At 47.9% G+C, this 13,111-nt stretch overlaps 2 protein-coding genes and 2 long non-coding RNA genes across 4 annotated transcripts in view; 3 read left to right on the top strand and 1 right to left on the bottom strand.

The window, feature by feature from the left end:
• The window catches only part of LOC139222061 (uncharacterized), a 295,725-nt gene extending 284,064 nt beyond the window's left edge, over window positions 1-11,661 (bottom strand). The window contains exon 1 of the long non-coding RNA XR_011585906.1: window positions 11,572-11,661. This is a non-coding gene — a long non-coding RNA (uncharacterized lncRNA). The remainder of the gene's footprint in view (window positions 1-11,571) is intronic.
• On the top strand, window positions 780-2,057 carry gpr19 (G protein-coupled receptor 19). The gene has a single exon (XM_070854193.1). It carries the CDS (start codon window positions 780-782, stop codon window positions 2,055-2,057), a length of 1,278 nt encoding a protein of 425 aa, XP_070710294.1.
• On the top strand, window positions 5,017-12,017 carry LOC139222063 (uncharacterized). Its single transcript, XR_011585907.1, has 2 exons — window positions 5,017-5,060; window positions 11,088-12,017. It is a non-coding gene; the product is annotated as an uncharacterized lncRNA (long non-coding RNA).
• Window positions 6,275-11,044, top strand: crebl2 (cAMP responsive element binding protein-like 2). The gene is made up of 3 exons (XM_070854028.1): window positions 6,275-6,512; window positions 9,671-9,868; window positions 10,463-11,044. Exons 1-3 carry the CDS (start codon window positions 6,498-6,500, stop codon window positions 10,619-10,621), a joined length of 372 nt encoding a protein of 123 aa, XP_070710129.1. The 5' UTR covers window positions 6,275-6,497; the 3' UTR covers window positions 10,622-11,044.
• Window positions 12,018-13,111: the final 1,094 nt, after the last annotated feature.

The following is a 13,111-nucleotide window of genomic DNA, read 5'->3' as shown; positions in this document are numbered from 1 at the left end:
AGTGACCAGGTGAACTAGTTAGTTAAATCTGTTATTTAACCCTCGACAGCTGCTTCTGTCGGCCATGTTGGCTTCTTCATTAGACATTAAATATCGACCTAGTTGGTAGTTATCTACATCTAACCACCTACTAATCAAACTAACCACCTACTAATCAAACTAACCAACCAATAATCCAAACTGATAATCAACCAACTTCCTAATTATTTACATATCAACCCATCAAACTAACTAACCAGCCCATCAACCGATTAACCAACTACCTACCTATCCACCTACCCATCAAACTAACTAAACGTTATACCTACCAACAAATCAAACCAACCAACCTATGAACAGTTTAACCAGCTGCATACTACTAACCAACCAATGAACCAACCAACCTACTTCGTACCAATGAATCGACCAACTAAGCAACTAACTACCAACTAATGTAACTAACAACCAGCTGCACTACCTAGAAAAATAACTGACCAATCAACTAAACTAACTACCTAACCTACCCGTCAAACCTCAAACAGTCTCTCTGATGTTTCAGTGACTAAATAACATGTCGGTAAAAGATCACCTGTACAGGTAAGTTATTCATTTAGTTAAATCAGCAAAACAAAATCAGCCAAATATTTAAATATTTTCATCCAACAGACGCCAAAACTCACCAACTGTGCCGACAGAGCAGCGCTGGGCGGAAGGATACAGTGTTCAGGAAGTAGTCCCGTGGTTGTAACCAGGTCTTCTGTGTGTCCACAGCTCCTCCGGTCCGGTGCAGCGGCTCAGTGATGGTTTACGCCCAGTCGTCAAACACAGCTGGTGTCGATCCCTCGCTTTACTCGCCATCCTTCACCTATCAGATGTCATTTAACTACTCCGAGAGAGAAAACTCGACTGTCCTGGCAACCTTACCCACAACCCCCCTCTGCAGCCTCGAGGGCACGACCTCCGGCGAGCTGAACAGGACCTCCGCCTCCTACGAGCTGACGCCGGGCGAGGTCGCCGTCCTGGGCTTGGTGTTCGGGGTTCTCTGGCTGGTCTCCATCCTGGGAAATGCCCTCGTGTGCCTGGTCATCCACCGGAGCCGCCGGACTCAGTCCACCACCAACTACTTTGTGGTGTCCATGGCGTGCGCCGATCTGCTCATGAGCCTGGGCTGCGCCCCCTTCATCCTCCTGCAGGTCGCCGCGGGACGATGGCCGTTGAGCGCCGCCGCTTGCAAGGCCGTGCGCTACCTGCAGCACCTGTGTCCCGGCGTGCAGGTGTACGTCCTGCTCTCCATCTCGGTGGACCGCTTCTACACCATCGTCTACCCGCTCAGCTTCAAGGTGTCCAGAGAGAAAGCGAAGAAGATGATCTTGGCGTCGTGGCTGTTTGACGCAGCCTTCGTGTCGCCCTGCATCTTCTTCTACGGCCCCACGTCTACCGCCGGCGGTCATTGTGACTTTTTCCTCCCGGACAGCTGGGGCAGCATAGCCTACGCCGTGGTTCACCTCCTGTTCGGGTTTTTGGTCCCCGTGGCGCTGGTCGTGTCGTTCTACCAGCGGGTGGTCCGCTACATCTGGAGGATCAGCGCCGACGGACATACGGTGCGTCGGACAATGAACATCGTCCCACGGACTAAAGTCAAGACCATCAAGATGTTCCTCATGCTCAACTCAGTTTTCTTCCTCACCTGGACGCCCTTCTACGTGGCCCAGCTGTGGCACCCGAGGGAGTCTGACGGGTCCAGCCGGCAGGGGCTGCTCTTCTTCACGGCCATCGCCTGGGTCGCCTTCAGCTCCACGGCGTCCAAGCCGACCCTGTACTCGGTCTACAACGCAAACTTCAGACGGGGCATGAGGGAGACCTTCTGCATGTCGTCCATGAAGTGCTACCGCAGTAACGCCTACACCATCACGGCGAGCTCTCGCATGGCCAAAAAGAACTACATCGGCGTGGTGGAGATCCCGGTGCAAGCAAAGACCGTCGCCAAGGACTCGGTTTACGATACGTTTGACCGAGAGGCGAAGGAGAAGAAGGTCGCCTGGCCCACTAACGCCAACCCTCCAAACACTTTCGTCTGAGTGAGTTTGGACGGTTTTGAAACTGCAGATACACAAACTAGTCTGAACTTTATTCTTCAACAGCACAACACCTGTCGGCAGGTGAGCCGGTCGGGGGCTAACGCGCTCGCCCTGCACCCGTCTGAGGTCAAAGCTCACAGAAACTGAACGTGTTTTGTTTGTAAAAAGGGCTTTTTCTGATGTGACACACCTGCTGGCGGCCATGTTGGAGGTCCTCAGCAGCTGTGAACACCTGGCCGTGTTTATACACCAGATGTTCATCACACTTTACTTCTGTGCCGTGTTTTGATTGGTTGTTTTGATCTTTGTGTTTTAACGGCGTCCGCTTGTTGGCTAGCTAACATAGTCTGTGGCCACCTATCAGTGACCTGTTGTAAATGCATCAGATGTTCTGCAGTAGTGTGTGTGTGGTAGAAGCTAACGTTAGCAGTGGCTACTAGCCGTATGTTCACACTGGCATCACGTGCTTTGCTACATTAAGAGTAACGGTGAGCCGGCGGGCCAACAAAACCTGCCGTTTGTTCAGATGAACTCATCTGAAGCTGCAGCTCAGTGTCTAACAAAGGAGATATTATCATTATTATTATTATTATTATTTTCAGGGTTTCACCAGTAAAAGTCAGTTATCTTTACGGCCAGTTCTTGCTTTTCAAAATTTGTGCTGACGGCACCTCAGGCGTGGTTAGTCAGGGGGAGGACTGTGGTTATGGGACATAAGCTGTGGTAAGATTAGCAGAATAGTTACCACAGCCTGGTTTGATGTTTCAGATGATGATGACAGAAAGCTGCTAGCTCGCCTGGAAGTGAGCAGAGGTTTGACTCTTCGCAGACGACAGACGACTGTCCGAGTAAAAAAAGAGTCAAATTATTTTAATTTCTCAACAGCACAACAAACTTTCTCTTGGTTGTTGGGAGACAAACACCTGATTACCAGCTGAGTCTCAAACACTTAGAGGCTAAAAGTTGAAAGGATTTCTCAGGAAGTGGCCTGCCCCCAGTCTGTAAACGGTGACATATGAAAAGAGATGTTATATTTGTCACATGTAAAGTTATTTTCACTTGTAATTCCAGACTGAACTAAGGATGAAGCCTCTAAAGACTCTGGTGCTGCTGTTAAAGTCTACGTACGTGCTGTGTCGTGAGTACAGAAATAGAAAAGAGAAATAAATGAATCCGGAAACACTCAACCAACATTTAATGTACGATTCTCTGCTGTGGTAGAGTTCTGAAAAGGATCAGGATCAGCTGATCTAATACTGCAGATTATGTTGGAACTTCTGTGGTTTATGTCCCAGTCATTGTTTTCACCATGTTAAAGGAGCACTCCACTGTTTCTCCCCATGATCCTCTGTGTCCACATCCTGGTGTGTGAGTGACTGGTAGGTAGTAAAAGTGTTGGAACTGGTCCAGTAGATCACCTCAGCCAGCAGACACCAAACGGGCTGCAATGGCTGCAACGTGATCCTTTGGGACAACTGCACCTGATCACAGTAGGTCCACTAAAAGAGCTTGTTTGATCCACTGACAGGCTCAAAGTGTTATTCTAAGTGTGTGACAGCATCATGGAAAGGATCCCTACAGAGAGAGACCTGGAAGATCCTTTTGGTTTAACCACAAACAGCACACACACCAGACTACATTCACTAAAACAGGGATTTTAGAGAACAGGACACAGGAGCTGCTGCTCTGCTGCTGTGACTTTGATATTTTAAAGGGTTAAATCAGATCTGAATGAACATATTAAAACACCAAAGTCACACAATAACACAGACACACTGACTGATGGAGGCAGCAGCAGAGCAGCAGCTCCTGTGTCCTGTTCTCTAAAATCCCTGTTTTAGTGAATGTAGTCTGGTGTGTGTGCTGTTTGTGGTTAAACCAAAAGGATCTTCCAGGTCTCTCTCTGTAGGGATCCTTTCCATGATGCTGTCACAGTGTGTCTGTGTTATGGTCTAACTTTGGTGTTTTAGACGGTCAGTTGAGACCCAACACAATATTTGTCTAACACACAATAACACAAACAAACTAACTGATCGAGGCAGCGATTGATTATCATCATCATCATCATTCAGACACCAGGATATGGACAGAGAGGACCCAGGGTTAGAAACACCGGACTTCTCCTTTAATCCCACTGGTACCTTAAACAAAACACAAAGCCGTCTTCAGCCTGGATCCTCAGTTTGGGACCTGCAGCACCAGAGTCTGGTCCACCTGTCCAGGAGGCCTCTCACCTGTCTCCGTTCAGCGCTTTACCTGCTTGTAAAAACAGAAAATCCACGGTGTTTGTGATCCAGCGTCTGTGTGAGCGGTCGGCCCTTTACACTGCACTCCAGCTCCACAGGTGAGACAGGTGAGACAGGTGAGACAGGTGAGACAGGTGAGACAGGTGAACGCCACAGACACGTGATTATGCCCTCTGTACAGATAAGTTATTCTTTTATCATTTTAAATATACCGAGTAAAATGAGCAGAAAGCAAAGACACAAACCGTCTCACTGTTTTATTCACAGGAGCTCATTATCAGAACGCTTCCTCTAAGAGCCTGTTAATAAAATATAAAACTAACTTCACAAACCTTTGGTCACCAGAGTGAGGAAAACCTTGGAATCCAGTTTCTATCTCTGTTTTCAGACCCTTTTCAGGATCTAACTGGTTTCTTAATAGTCTCAACATGACAACAGTAACTGGTTTAACTATACAGAAGCTGGTTTCATGTAAAATATTTATAACTAACTATCTGTTATTTTATTTATTCTTCATGCTCCTGTTTGTTTAAGTGTAATTCAGGTATTTTAAACCCTGGGTGCTGTTTGTGATCACAGTAGGTCCACTAAAAGAGCTTGTTTGATCCACTGACAGGCTCAGAGTGTTATTCTAAGTGTGTGACAGCATCATGGAAAGGATCCCTACAGAGAGAGACCTGGAAGATCCTTTTGGTTTAACCACAAACAGCACACACACCAGACTACATTCACTAAAACAGGGATTTAACAGCTGCTGGTCTGCTGCCGCCTCCATCAGTCAGTGTGTGTGTGTTATTGTGTGACTTTAGTGTTTTAAAGAGAGTTTGGCTCCAACACAATATTTGTGTAACACCCAATAACACCAACACACTGACTGATGGAGGCAGCAGCAAAGCAGCAGCTCCTGTGTCCTGTGAGCTAAAATCCCTGTTTTAGTGAATGTAGTCTGGTGTGTGTGCTGTTTGTGGTTAAACCAAAAGGATCTTTCTATATAATATAATAATATAATAACATTTGATCTGTTTTTTTCCTTTCCTGGCAGCACTGATCTTCCATAACAGTTCCAGAGAAAAGAAGTGATTCAGCAGAAGTGAAACAGAAGCTATTATCTTCCTGTCAGATGATTTAAAGGTTTCTGTTGCTCTGCTGAGTCACTGCAGCGCTGAATAATCCAAATATCTCACATACAATAATCCCACGCTGGTTTTATTAGAGATCATTTTAGGTTTTTCCAACATTTGACCTCCTTTTTCCTTGGGAAGTGGTCACCAAAGGTTCCAGCTTGGTGGAGTCACCCCCAGATTTTGGTCTTTTTATAGTCATGTTGTCTTTTTTTATATTTTTACATGGTATTATTTTAAGTAGGTCATGACCACAAAAGCAAAATATGACCATCAGGTGAAAGCATCCAGAAAAAATGAGCTCTGTCAAGACCGTGGCAATGCAGCAAGAAAAGTATTCAAAGACTAAAACATAGAACTAAACTTTTAAAAACTAAAAAACTGTTGTGTTTGATTTTATATTTGTGGTAGTAGTTCATTTTTTAAAAGAACGAAAGCAGGTATGATGTGAATATTTATCCAAAATAAGTAAGTTAGGACTAGTTTTATAAATCAGAATTTCCAAACAGGTAAGTGATTTGTTTCTCTGTTTCCTGCTGATAATATAGGGGGGGGGGGGTTATTTGATTTATCAAGTTCATCAGTAAAAAAAAAATAAATAAATGTGTATTTCTTTATATATATTTTGTATTTAATTTTTCTGAGTTGTTTTTATTTTACATTAATTCATTAATAACCTGTTTATTTTATCTTTCGTATTATTTCCTGTTTACTGTCAGGATTGTTCAGTCTTTTAAATCAATAAAGATTTATTTTTAAAAAAAAGCACATCATCGAGCAGAGGTGACGTAACCACGTAACCGCGTTACGTCACCAGGAAACACGATGTAAACAACAGAGAGCAGCAGCAGACGGACTCTGTCAGTAGATAAACACACGTAGCGGTCATATATGTACTTATTTCTCTGTGGACTGTGTCGGTTGTCGGCTGTCTGTCTCCTGCTGACGCGGACCGACTTTAACTTTGCTCCGTGAACTCTTTTTTATCTCAGTTTAATCCGCTAGCTGGGGTGTTAGCTGAGTGTAGCTAACGCCAGCTAACGGTAGCTGCCTGCTCGGTAGCGCTCAGCAAAATGGATGATACCAAGGTAAGAGCTAACGGTGGCTAGTGCTAACAGCCGTGCTCACGGTAACCAACCGGTCAGATGTGGTAGAATATATGTGTTACTGTGAGATTAGCGAGTTAACTGAGTAACCAGGTTAGCTCGTGCAGCAGCTAACCGGATGTTCGTGGCCTTCAGGGTCAGAGTGAAGTGATAACTTAGCTGGTTAGCTAAACTAGTCTGGTTAAAGGCCGATGACTTGTAGCTGTGATGCTACATTAGCTAACTGCTAATGGCCTCCGCTCTGTTCATGATGTTAGTACCTCTGGACTGGGTGCATGTTAGCTCCTTCCCCCCACTACACACTCAGGGGTCAGGTCATCAGCTGGACCCTTGTCCTGTAGGACCCCCCCGTGTTGATTCACCTGTGGGACCAGTGTGGAGGATGTGGGCTGTGGCATCACTCAGACAGGTGTGAGCTAGCTTGTGTGTGGACGGTTCCTTTATGTGTGACAGCGTGAAGGAAAGGATCCCTCCAGAGAGAGATCTGGAGGATCCCTCTGTCCTGAGGTGACCTCGTCAGTCTGCCAGAACTCCTAAATATCAATTTATTATGATGCAAAACAAAGAAAAGCAGTAAATGTTCACATTTGAGGACCTGGAACAATAAAAGTTTCAGACTTTTTGCTTGAAAACAACTCATTGATTAACTGACTAATCGTTGCAGCTCCAGATGTGATAGTCTGACTGTGTGGACACTGTGTGGACACTGTGTGGACTGTGTGGACACTGTGTGGACTGTGGACACTGTGTGGACACTGTGTGGACGCTGTGTGGACGCTGTGGACACTGTGTGGACGCTGTGTGGACGCTGTGGACTGTGTGGACTGTGTGGACACTGTGTGGACACTGTGTGGACTGTGTGGACACTGTGTGGACGCTGTGTGGACACTGTGTGGACTGTGTAGACACTGTGTGGACTGTGGACACTGTGTGGACACTGTGTGGACACTGTGGACACTGTGTGGACACTGTGTGGACACTGTGTGGACACTGTGGACACTGTGGACGCTGTGTGGACACTGTGGACGCTGTGTGGACGCTGTGTGGACACTGTGTGGACGCTGTGTGGACACTGTGTGGACACTGTGTGGACTGTGGACACTGTGTGGACACTGTGTGGACGCTGTGTGGAGACTGTGTGGACGCTGTGTGGACACTGTGTGGACGCTGTGTGGACGCTGTGTGGACGCTGTGTGGACGCTGTGTGGACTGTGTGGACGCTGTGTGGACTGTGTGGACGCTGTGTGGACGCTGTGTGGACGCTGTGTGGACTGTGTGGACGCTGTGTGGACTGTGTGGACGCTGTGTGGACGCTGTGTGGACGCTGTGTGGACACTGTGTGGACACTGTGGACACTGTGTGGACGCTGTGTGGACACTGTGGACGCTGTGTGGACGCTGTGTGGACACTGTGTGGACACTGTGGACGCTGTGTGGACGCTGTGTGGACACTGTGTGGACTGTGTGGACACTGTGGACACTGTGTGGACGCTGTGTGGACACTGTGTGGACGCTGTGTGGACACTGTGTGGACGCTGTGTGGACGCTGTGTGGACACTGTGTGGACGCTGTGTGGACACTGTGGACGCTGTGTGGACACTGTGGACGCTGTGTGGACGCTGTGTGGACGCTGTGTGGACGCTGTGTGGACACTGTGTGGACTGTGTGGACTGTGTGGACGCTGTGTGGACGCTGTGTGGACGCTGTGTGGACACTGTGTGGACTGTGTGGACACTGTGGACGCTGTGCGGACGCTGTGCGGACGCTGTGCGGACGCTGTGCGGACTGTGTGGACTGTGTGGACTGTGTGGACACTGTGGACGCTGTGTGGACTGTGTGGACACTGTGGACGCTGTGTGGACGCTGTGTGGACTGTGTGGACACTGTGTGGACACTGTGTGGACGCTGTGTGGACACTGTGTGGACTGTGTGGACACTGTGGACGCTGTGTGGACGCTGTGTGGACACTGTGTGGACGCTGTGTGGACGCTGTGTGGACACTGTGTGGACGCTGTGGACTGTGTGGACGCTGTGTGGACGCTGTGTGGACGCTGTGTGGACACTGTGGACGCTGTGTGGACACTGTGGACACTGTGGACGCTGTGTGGACGCTGTGTGGACACTGTGTGGACACTGTGGACACTGTGGACGCTGTGTGGACGCTGTGTGGACGCTGTGTGGACACTGTGTGGACACTGTGGACGCTGTGTGGACACTGTGGACACTGTGGACGCTGTGTGGACGCTGTGTGGACACTGTGTGGACGCTGTGGACTGTGTGGACGCTGTGTGGACGCTGTGTGGACGCTGTGTGGACACTGTGGACGCTGTGTGGACACTGTGGACACTGTGGACGCTGTGTGGACACTGTGTGGACACTGTGGACACTGTGGACGCTGTGTGGACGCTGTGTGGACGCTGTGTGGACACTGTGTGGACACTGTGGACGCTGTGTGGACACTGTGGACACTGTGGACGCTGTGTGGACGCTGTGTGGACACTGTGTGGACACTGTGTGGACACTGTGGACGCTGTGTGGACGCTGTGTGGACGCTGTGTGGACTGTGTGGACACTGTGTGGACACTGTGGACACTGTGGACACTGTGTGGACACTGTGTGGACACTGTGGACACTGTGTGGACACTGTGTGGACACTGTGGACGCTGTGTGGACACTGTGTGGACACTGTGTGGACACTGTGGACGCTGTGTGGACGCTGTGTGGACACTGTGTGGACACTGTGTGGACACTGTGGACGCTGTGTGGACGCTGTGTGGACACTGTGTGGACACTGTGTGGACGCTGTGTGGACGCTGTGTGGACACTGTGTGGACACTGTGGACACTGTGGACACTGTGGACACTGTGTGGACGCTGTGTGGACACTGTGGACACTGTGGACACTGTGGACACTGTGTGGACACTGTGGACACTGTGTGGACGCTGTGTGGACACTGTGGACACTGTGGACACTGTGGACACTGTGTGGACGCTGTGGACACTGTGTGGACACTGTGGACGCTGTGTGGACGCTGTGTGGACGCTGTGTGGACGCTGTGTGGACACTGTGGACACTGTGGACACTGTGGACACTGTGGACACTGTGGGCTGATGAATAACTGTTTGCCGTCTCTGTTGCCAGATGGTTGCTGGTAAAGTGAAGAAACCTGGCAAACGCGGCCGCAAACCCGCAAAGATCGACCTGAAGGCCAAACTGGAGCGAAGCCGTCAGAGCGCCAGAGAGTGCCGAGCGAGGAAGAAGCTGAGGTACCAGTACCTGGAGGAGCTGGTCTCCAGCAAGGAGAGAGCCATCTGCGCCCTGCGGGAGGAGCTGGAGATGGTAAAGAAACAGACAGACACTGATTCACTGATTCACTTCGCCATCAGACGAACCTTTAGACAGGGAACTAAAGCCGTTATATCCGTCCAGGCTCTCTTCAGACACACCAGACTCCATAGACAAAACCAGTCATTTTACCTCACAGAACACAGCAGCTGCTGGACTATTGCTGCCTCCATTGTTTGTGTTAATGTGTGACTTTGGTGTTTTAAAGGGTTAATTTGGACCCTAAACAATATTTGTGAGACACATAATGACATGAAGAAATAAACTGATCAAAGCAGCAGCTCCTGTGTCCTGTTCTCTAAAATCCCTGTTTTAGTGAATGTAGTCTGGTGTGTGTGCTGTTTGTGGTTAAACCAAAAGGATCTTCCAGGTCTCTCTCTGTAGGGATCCTTTCCATGATGCTGTCACACACTTAGAATAACACTCTGATCCTGTCAGTGGATCAAACAAGCTCTTTTAGTACCTCCCAGTCATTCAGACACCAGGACATGTAGAAGGTTTAAAAACAGCAGCGTTGATCTTTAAAATGAGTTCAGTAAAGTGTTTCACACTGGTGATGTAATCATCTGTGTTGTTCCCCTCCTGCAGTACAAGCAGTGGTGTTCGGCCATGGATCAGGGGAAGATCCCCTCGGAGATCAAAGCTCTGCTGACCGGAGACGACCAGAAGATCTCTCAGGGCGGCAGCAGCACCAAGACGTCCAAGAACAAGAACAACAGCATCAGCAGCAGCACGGGTCAGGGCTGAGGGGGGGGGGGCACGCCGGCGACATGAGGCTGCTCAGACGGGATGGATTCACGTCCTAAAACTGTCACTTTGATGTTTTCTCACCAGTCTGAGCCGCAGCATTAACACGTGTCGCTCATGTCCAACCAGTTCATCACGCTTCACCCAGCAGGCGTGAACTGTCCGTCCTCCGTCAGTCTGAGGCGCCGTGTGCTCTCTGTGTCTTCAGTCTGAAATCACAATGGATACGAACCCAAAATGCCGCTGAAAGGTTTCTAAATGTGCCCACTTTTGATCCACTGACAGGCTCAGAGTGTTATTCTAAGTGTGTGACAGCATCATGGAAAGGATCCCTACAGAGAGAGACCTGGAAGATCCTTTTGGTTTAACCACAAACAGCACACACACCAGACTACATTCACTAAAACAGGGATTTTAGAGAACAGGACACAGGAGCTGCTGCTCTGCTGCTGCCTCCATCAGTCAGTGTGTTTGTCAAACCAAAGTAACACAAACCTCTTTGTTCTGTGAGGTTAAATTGATGGTTTTGTCAATGGAGTCTGGTGCCTTTTTTTTTCTTACCAGAATCCATTGAGAAAACCTGTGATTGTGTGACTTTGGTGTTCAATTTATTATCATAGACAATAATAACAATAATAATGACGATAATAATACTGAAGAAACCCTTGAGAGCGGCGTTTTGGATTCGTAAACGTGTCTCTGAACACGTGGACTCTTATTTATTGTGATGTAACAGAGAGACGCCCCGACGGAGCCAGAGAGCTAAAAACTAATTAAACTGGTGTTTTTATTAAACACCAGTTTGGCTTTAATTTGCTCTTGAAAAGCCTTTTTTCTGTCTGTTGCTGCCCCCTCAGAGTATTTAACCACTCTGTGTGAATCACATCGAGGTTCTACACTTTATTTTTTAAATGCGATCGTGTCCAAAAAGTGCTTTAGTGTTTAAAAACCTGGAAGATCCTTCTGGTTTAACCACACACAGCCGTTCTATCGCTCTCTGCACACACACCAGACTACATTCACTAAAACAGTCGTTTTAGCGTGGATATATTTTTGTATTTGTGTTTCCGTGTCGGCTCAGAGGAACCTCGCTGTGTTTGTGAATGTCTCGTCTGTCTGAGAGCAACATGTGTTCAGATCACTGCCCACTGCTTCTTACTGTCTTATCTTCACATCTGGATGATCACAAACCTGCAAACGTTCCTGACAAACATGTTTTCAGCTCTTTGTTTGATTTTTTTTTTTTTTGTTGTTGTTTTTCGGTGAGGTGATGAACGTCCTGAATATTTGTGCACTTTCTTCTATTTGGCAGAAGCACTTTGTTAGATGATTGTAGGTCGAGGCTTTGCAGCGATTCTCTGTGTCTGAACTGAAAATAAAAGTGTGTTTGACTGATGGAAGACTGTCGTTACTGCACCGGTGCTCCAGAGGCCACTAGAGGGCGCTGTGTGTGTGTGTGTGTGTGAGAGTGTGTGTGAGAGTGTGTGTGAGAGTGTGTGTGAGAGTGTGTGTGTGTGTGAGTGAGTGAGTGAGAGAGTCAAGTTAAACCTGCTGCACACCTGAGTTCACTTGAAGGAGGAATCCATCATGGAAAGGATCCCTACAGAGAGAGACCTGGAAGATCCTTGTGGTTTAACCACAAACAGCACACACACCAGACTACATTCACTAAAACAGGGATTTAACCACGGTGTTAGTTTGTTTGTGTTCGTGCGTCTCAAATGTTACAGTTTGCAGATTTTCCTGATTTTTCATCGTAATAAATTGTTGATGACACTTGATGACGTCACCTTGAGCTCCAAAACATGGCGATGGACATTTTTCACTGTTTCTAATGATTTACAGATCAGGTGAGCTTTTGTGTTCAGATCTGAATTGACACTATAAAACACCAAAGTCACACAATAACATGAACAAACTAACTGATGGAGGCAGCAGGAGACCAGCAGCTCCTGTTCACTGTGAACTAAAAGGACAGTTTTTGTGAATGGAGTCTGGTGTCTTTGAAGAGAGTGATATCCACCAGACTCCATTGACAAAACTGGTCATTTTACACAGGAGTTGCTGGTTTTCTGCTGCCTCAATATGTTAGTTTGTTTGTGTTATTGTGTGACTTTGGTGTTTTAGAGGTTTAGTTTGGATCCAAGACAATATTTCTGTAACAGACAGTCCCACAAACAAAGTGATGTGGTTGACCAGCAGCTCCTGTGTCCTGTGAGCTAAAATCCCTGTTTTAGTGAATGTAGTCTGGTGCGTTGAGCTGATTTTTCCTGATGTATCGATCTGGTCTCAGCAGCTCGGCCCTGACAGACAGAAGCTCACACAGATTAAAACTCGCTGGCTGTTTTCCCTGCAGGGTGACGAGGCCGAGGTCGGCGTCTGGGCTTTGATCGCCGGCTTCACATTCATCAGTCTGAGGTAACCATGCATGCTCATCGCTCCAGAATGAGAAACCTTTCAGCCTTTCACGTCCTTTGTCCTCGGGCCGCT

The sequence above is a fragment of the Pempheris klunzingeri genome, chromosome 22 (assembly GCF_042242105.1).
Source record: "Pempheris klunzingeri isolate RE-2024b chromosome 22, fPemKlu1.hap1, whole genome shotgun sequence".
Taxonomy (NCBI): domain Eukaryota; kingdom Metazoa; phylum Chordata; class Actinopteri; order Acropomatiformes; family Pempheridae; genus Pempheris; species Pempheris klunzingeri.
This window is presented reverse-complemented; position numbering and strand designations above follow the sequence as displayed.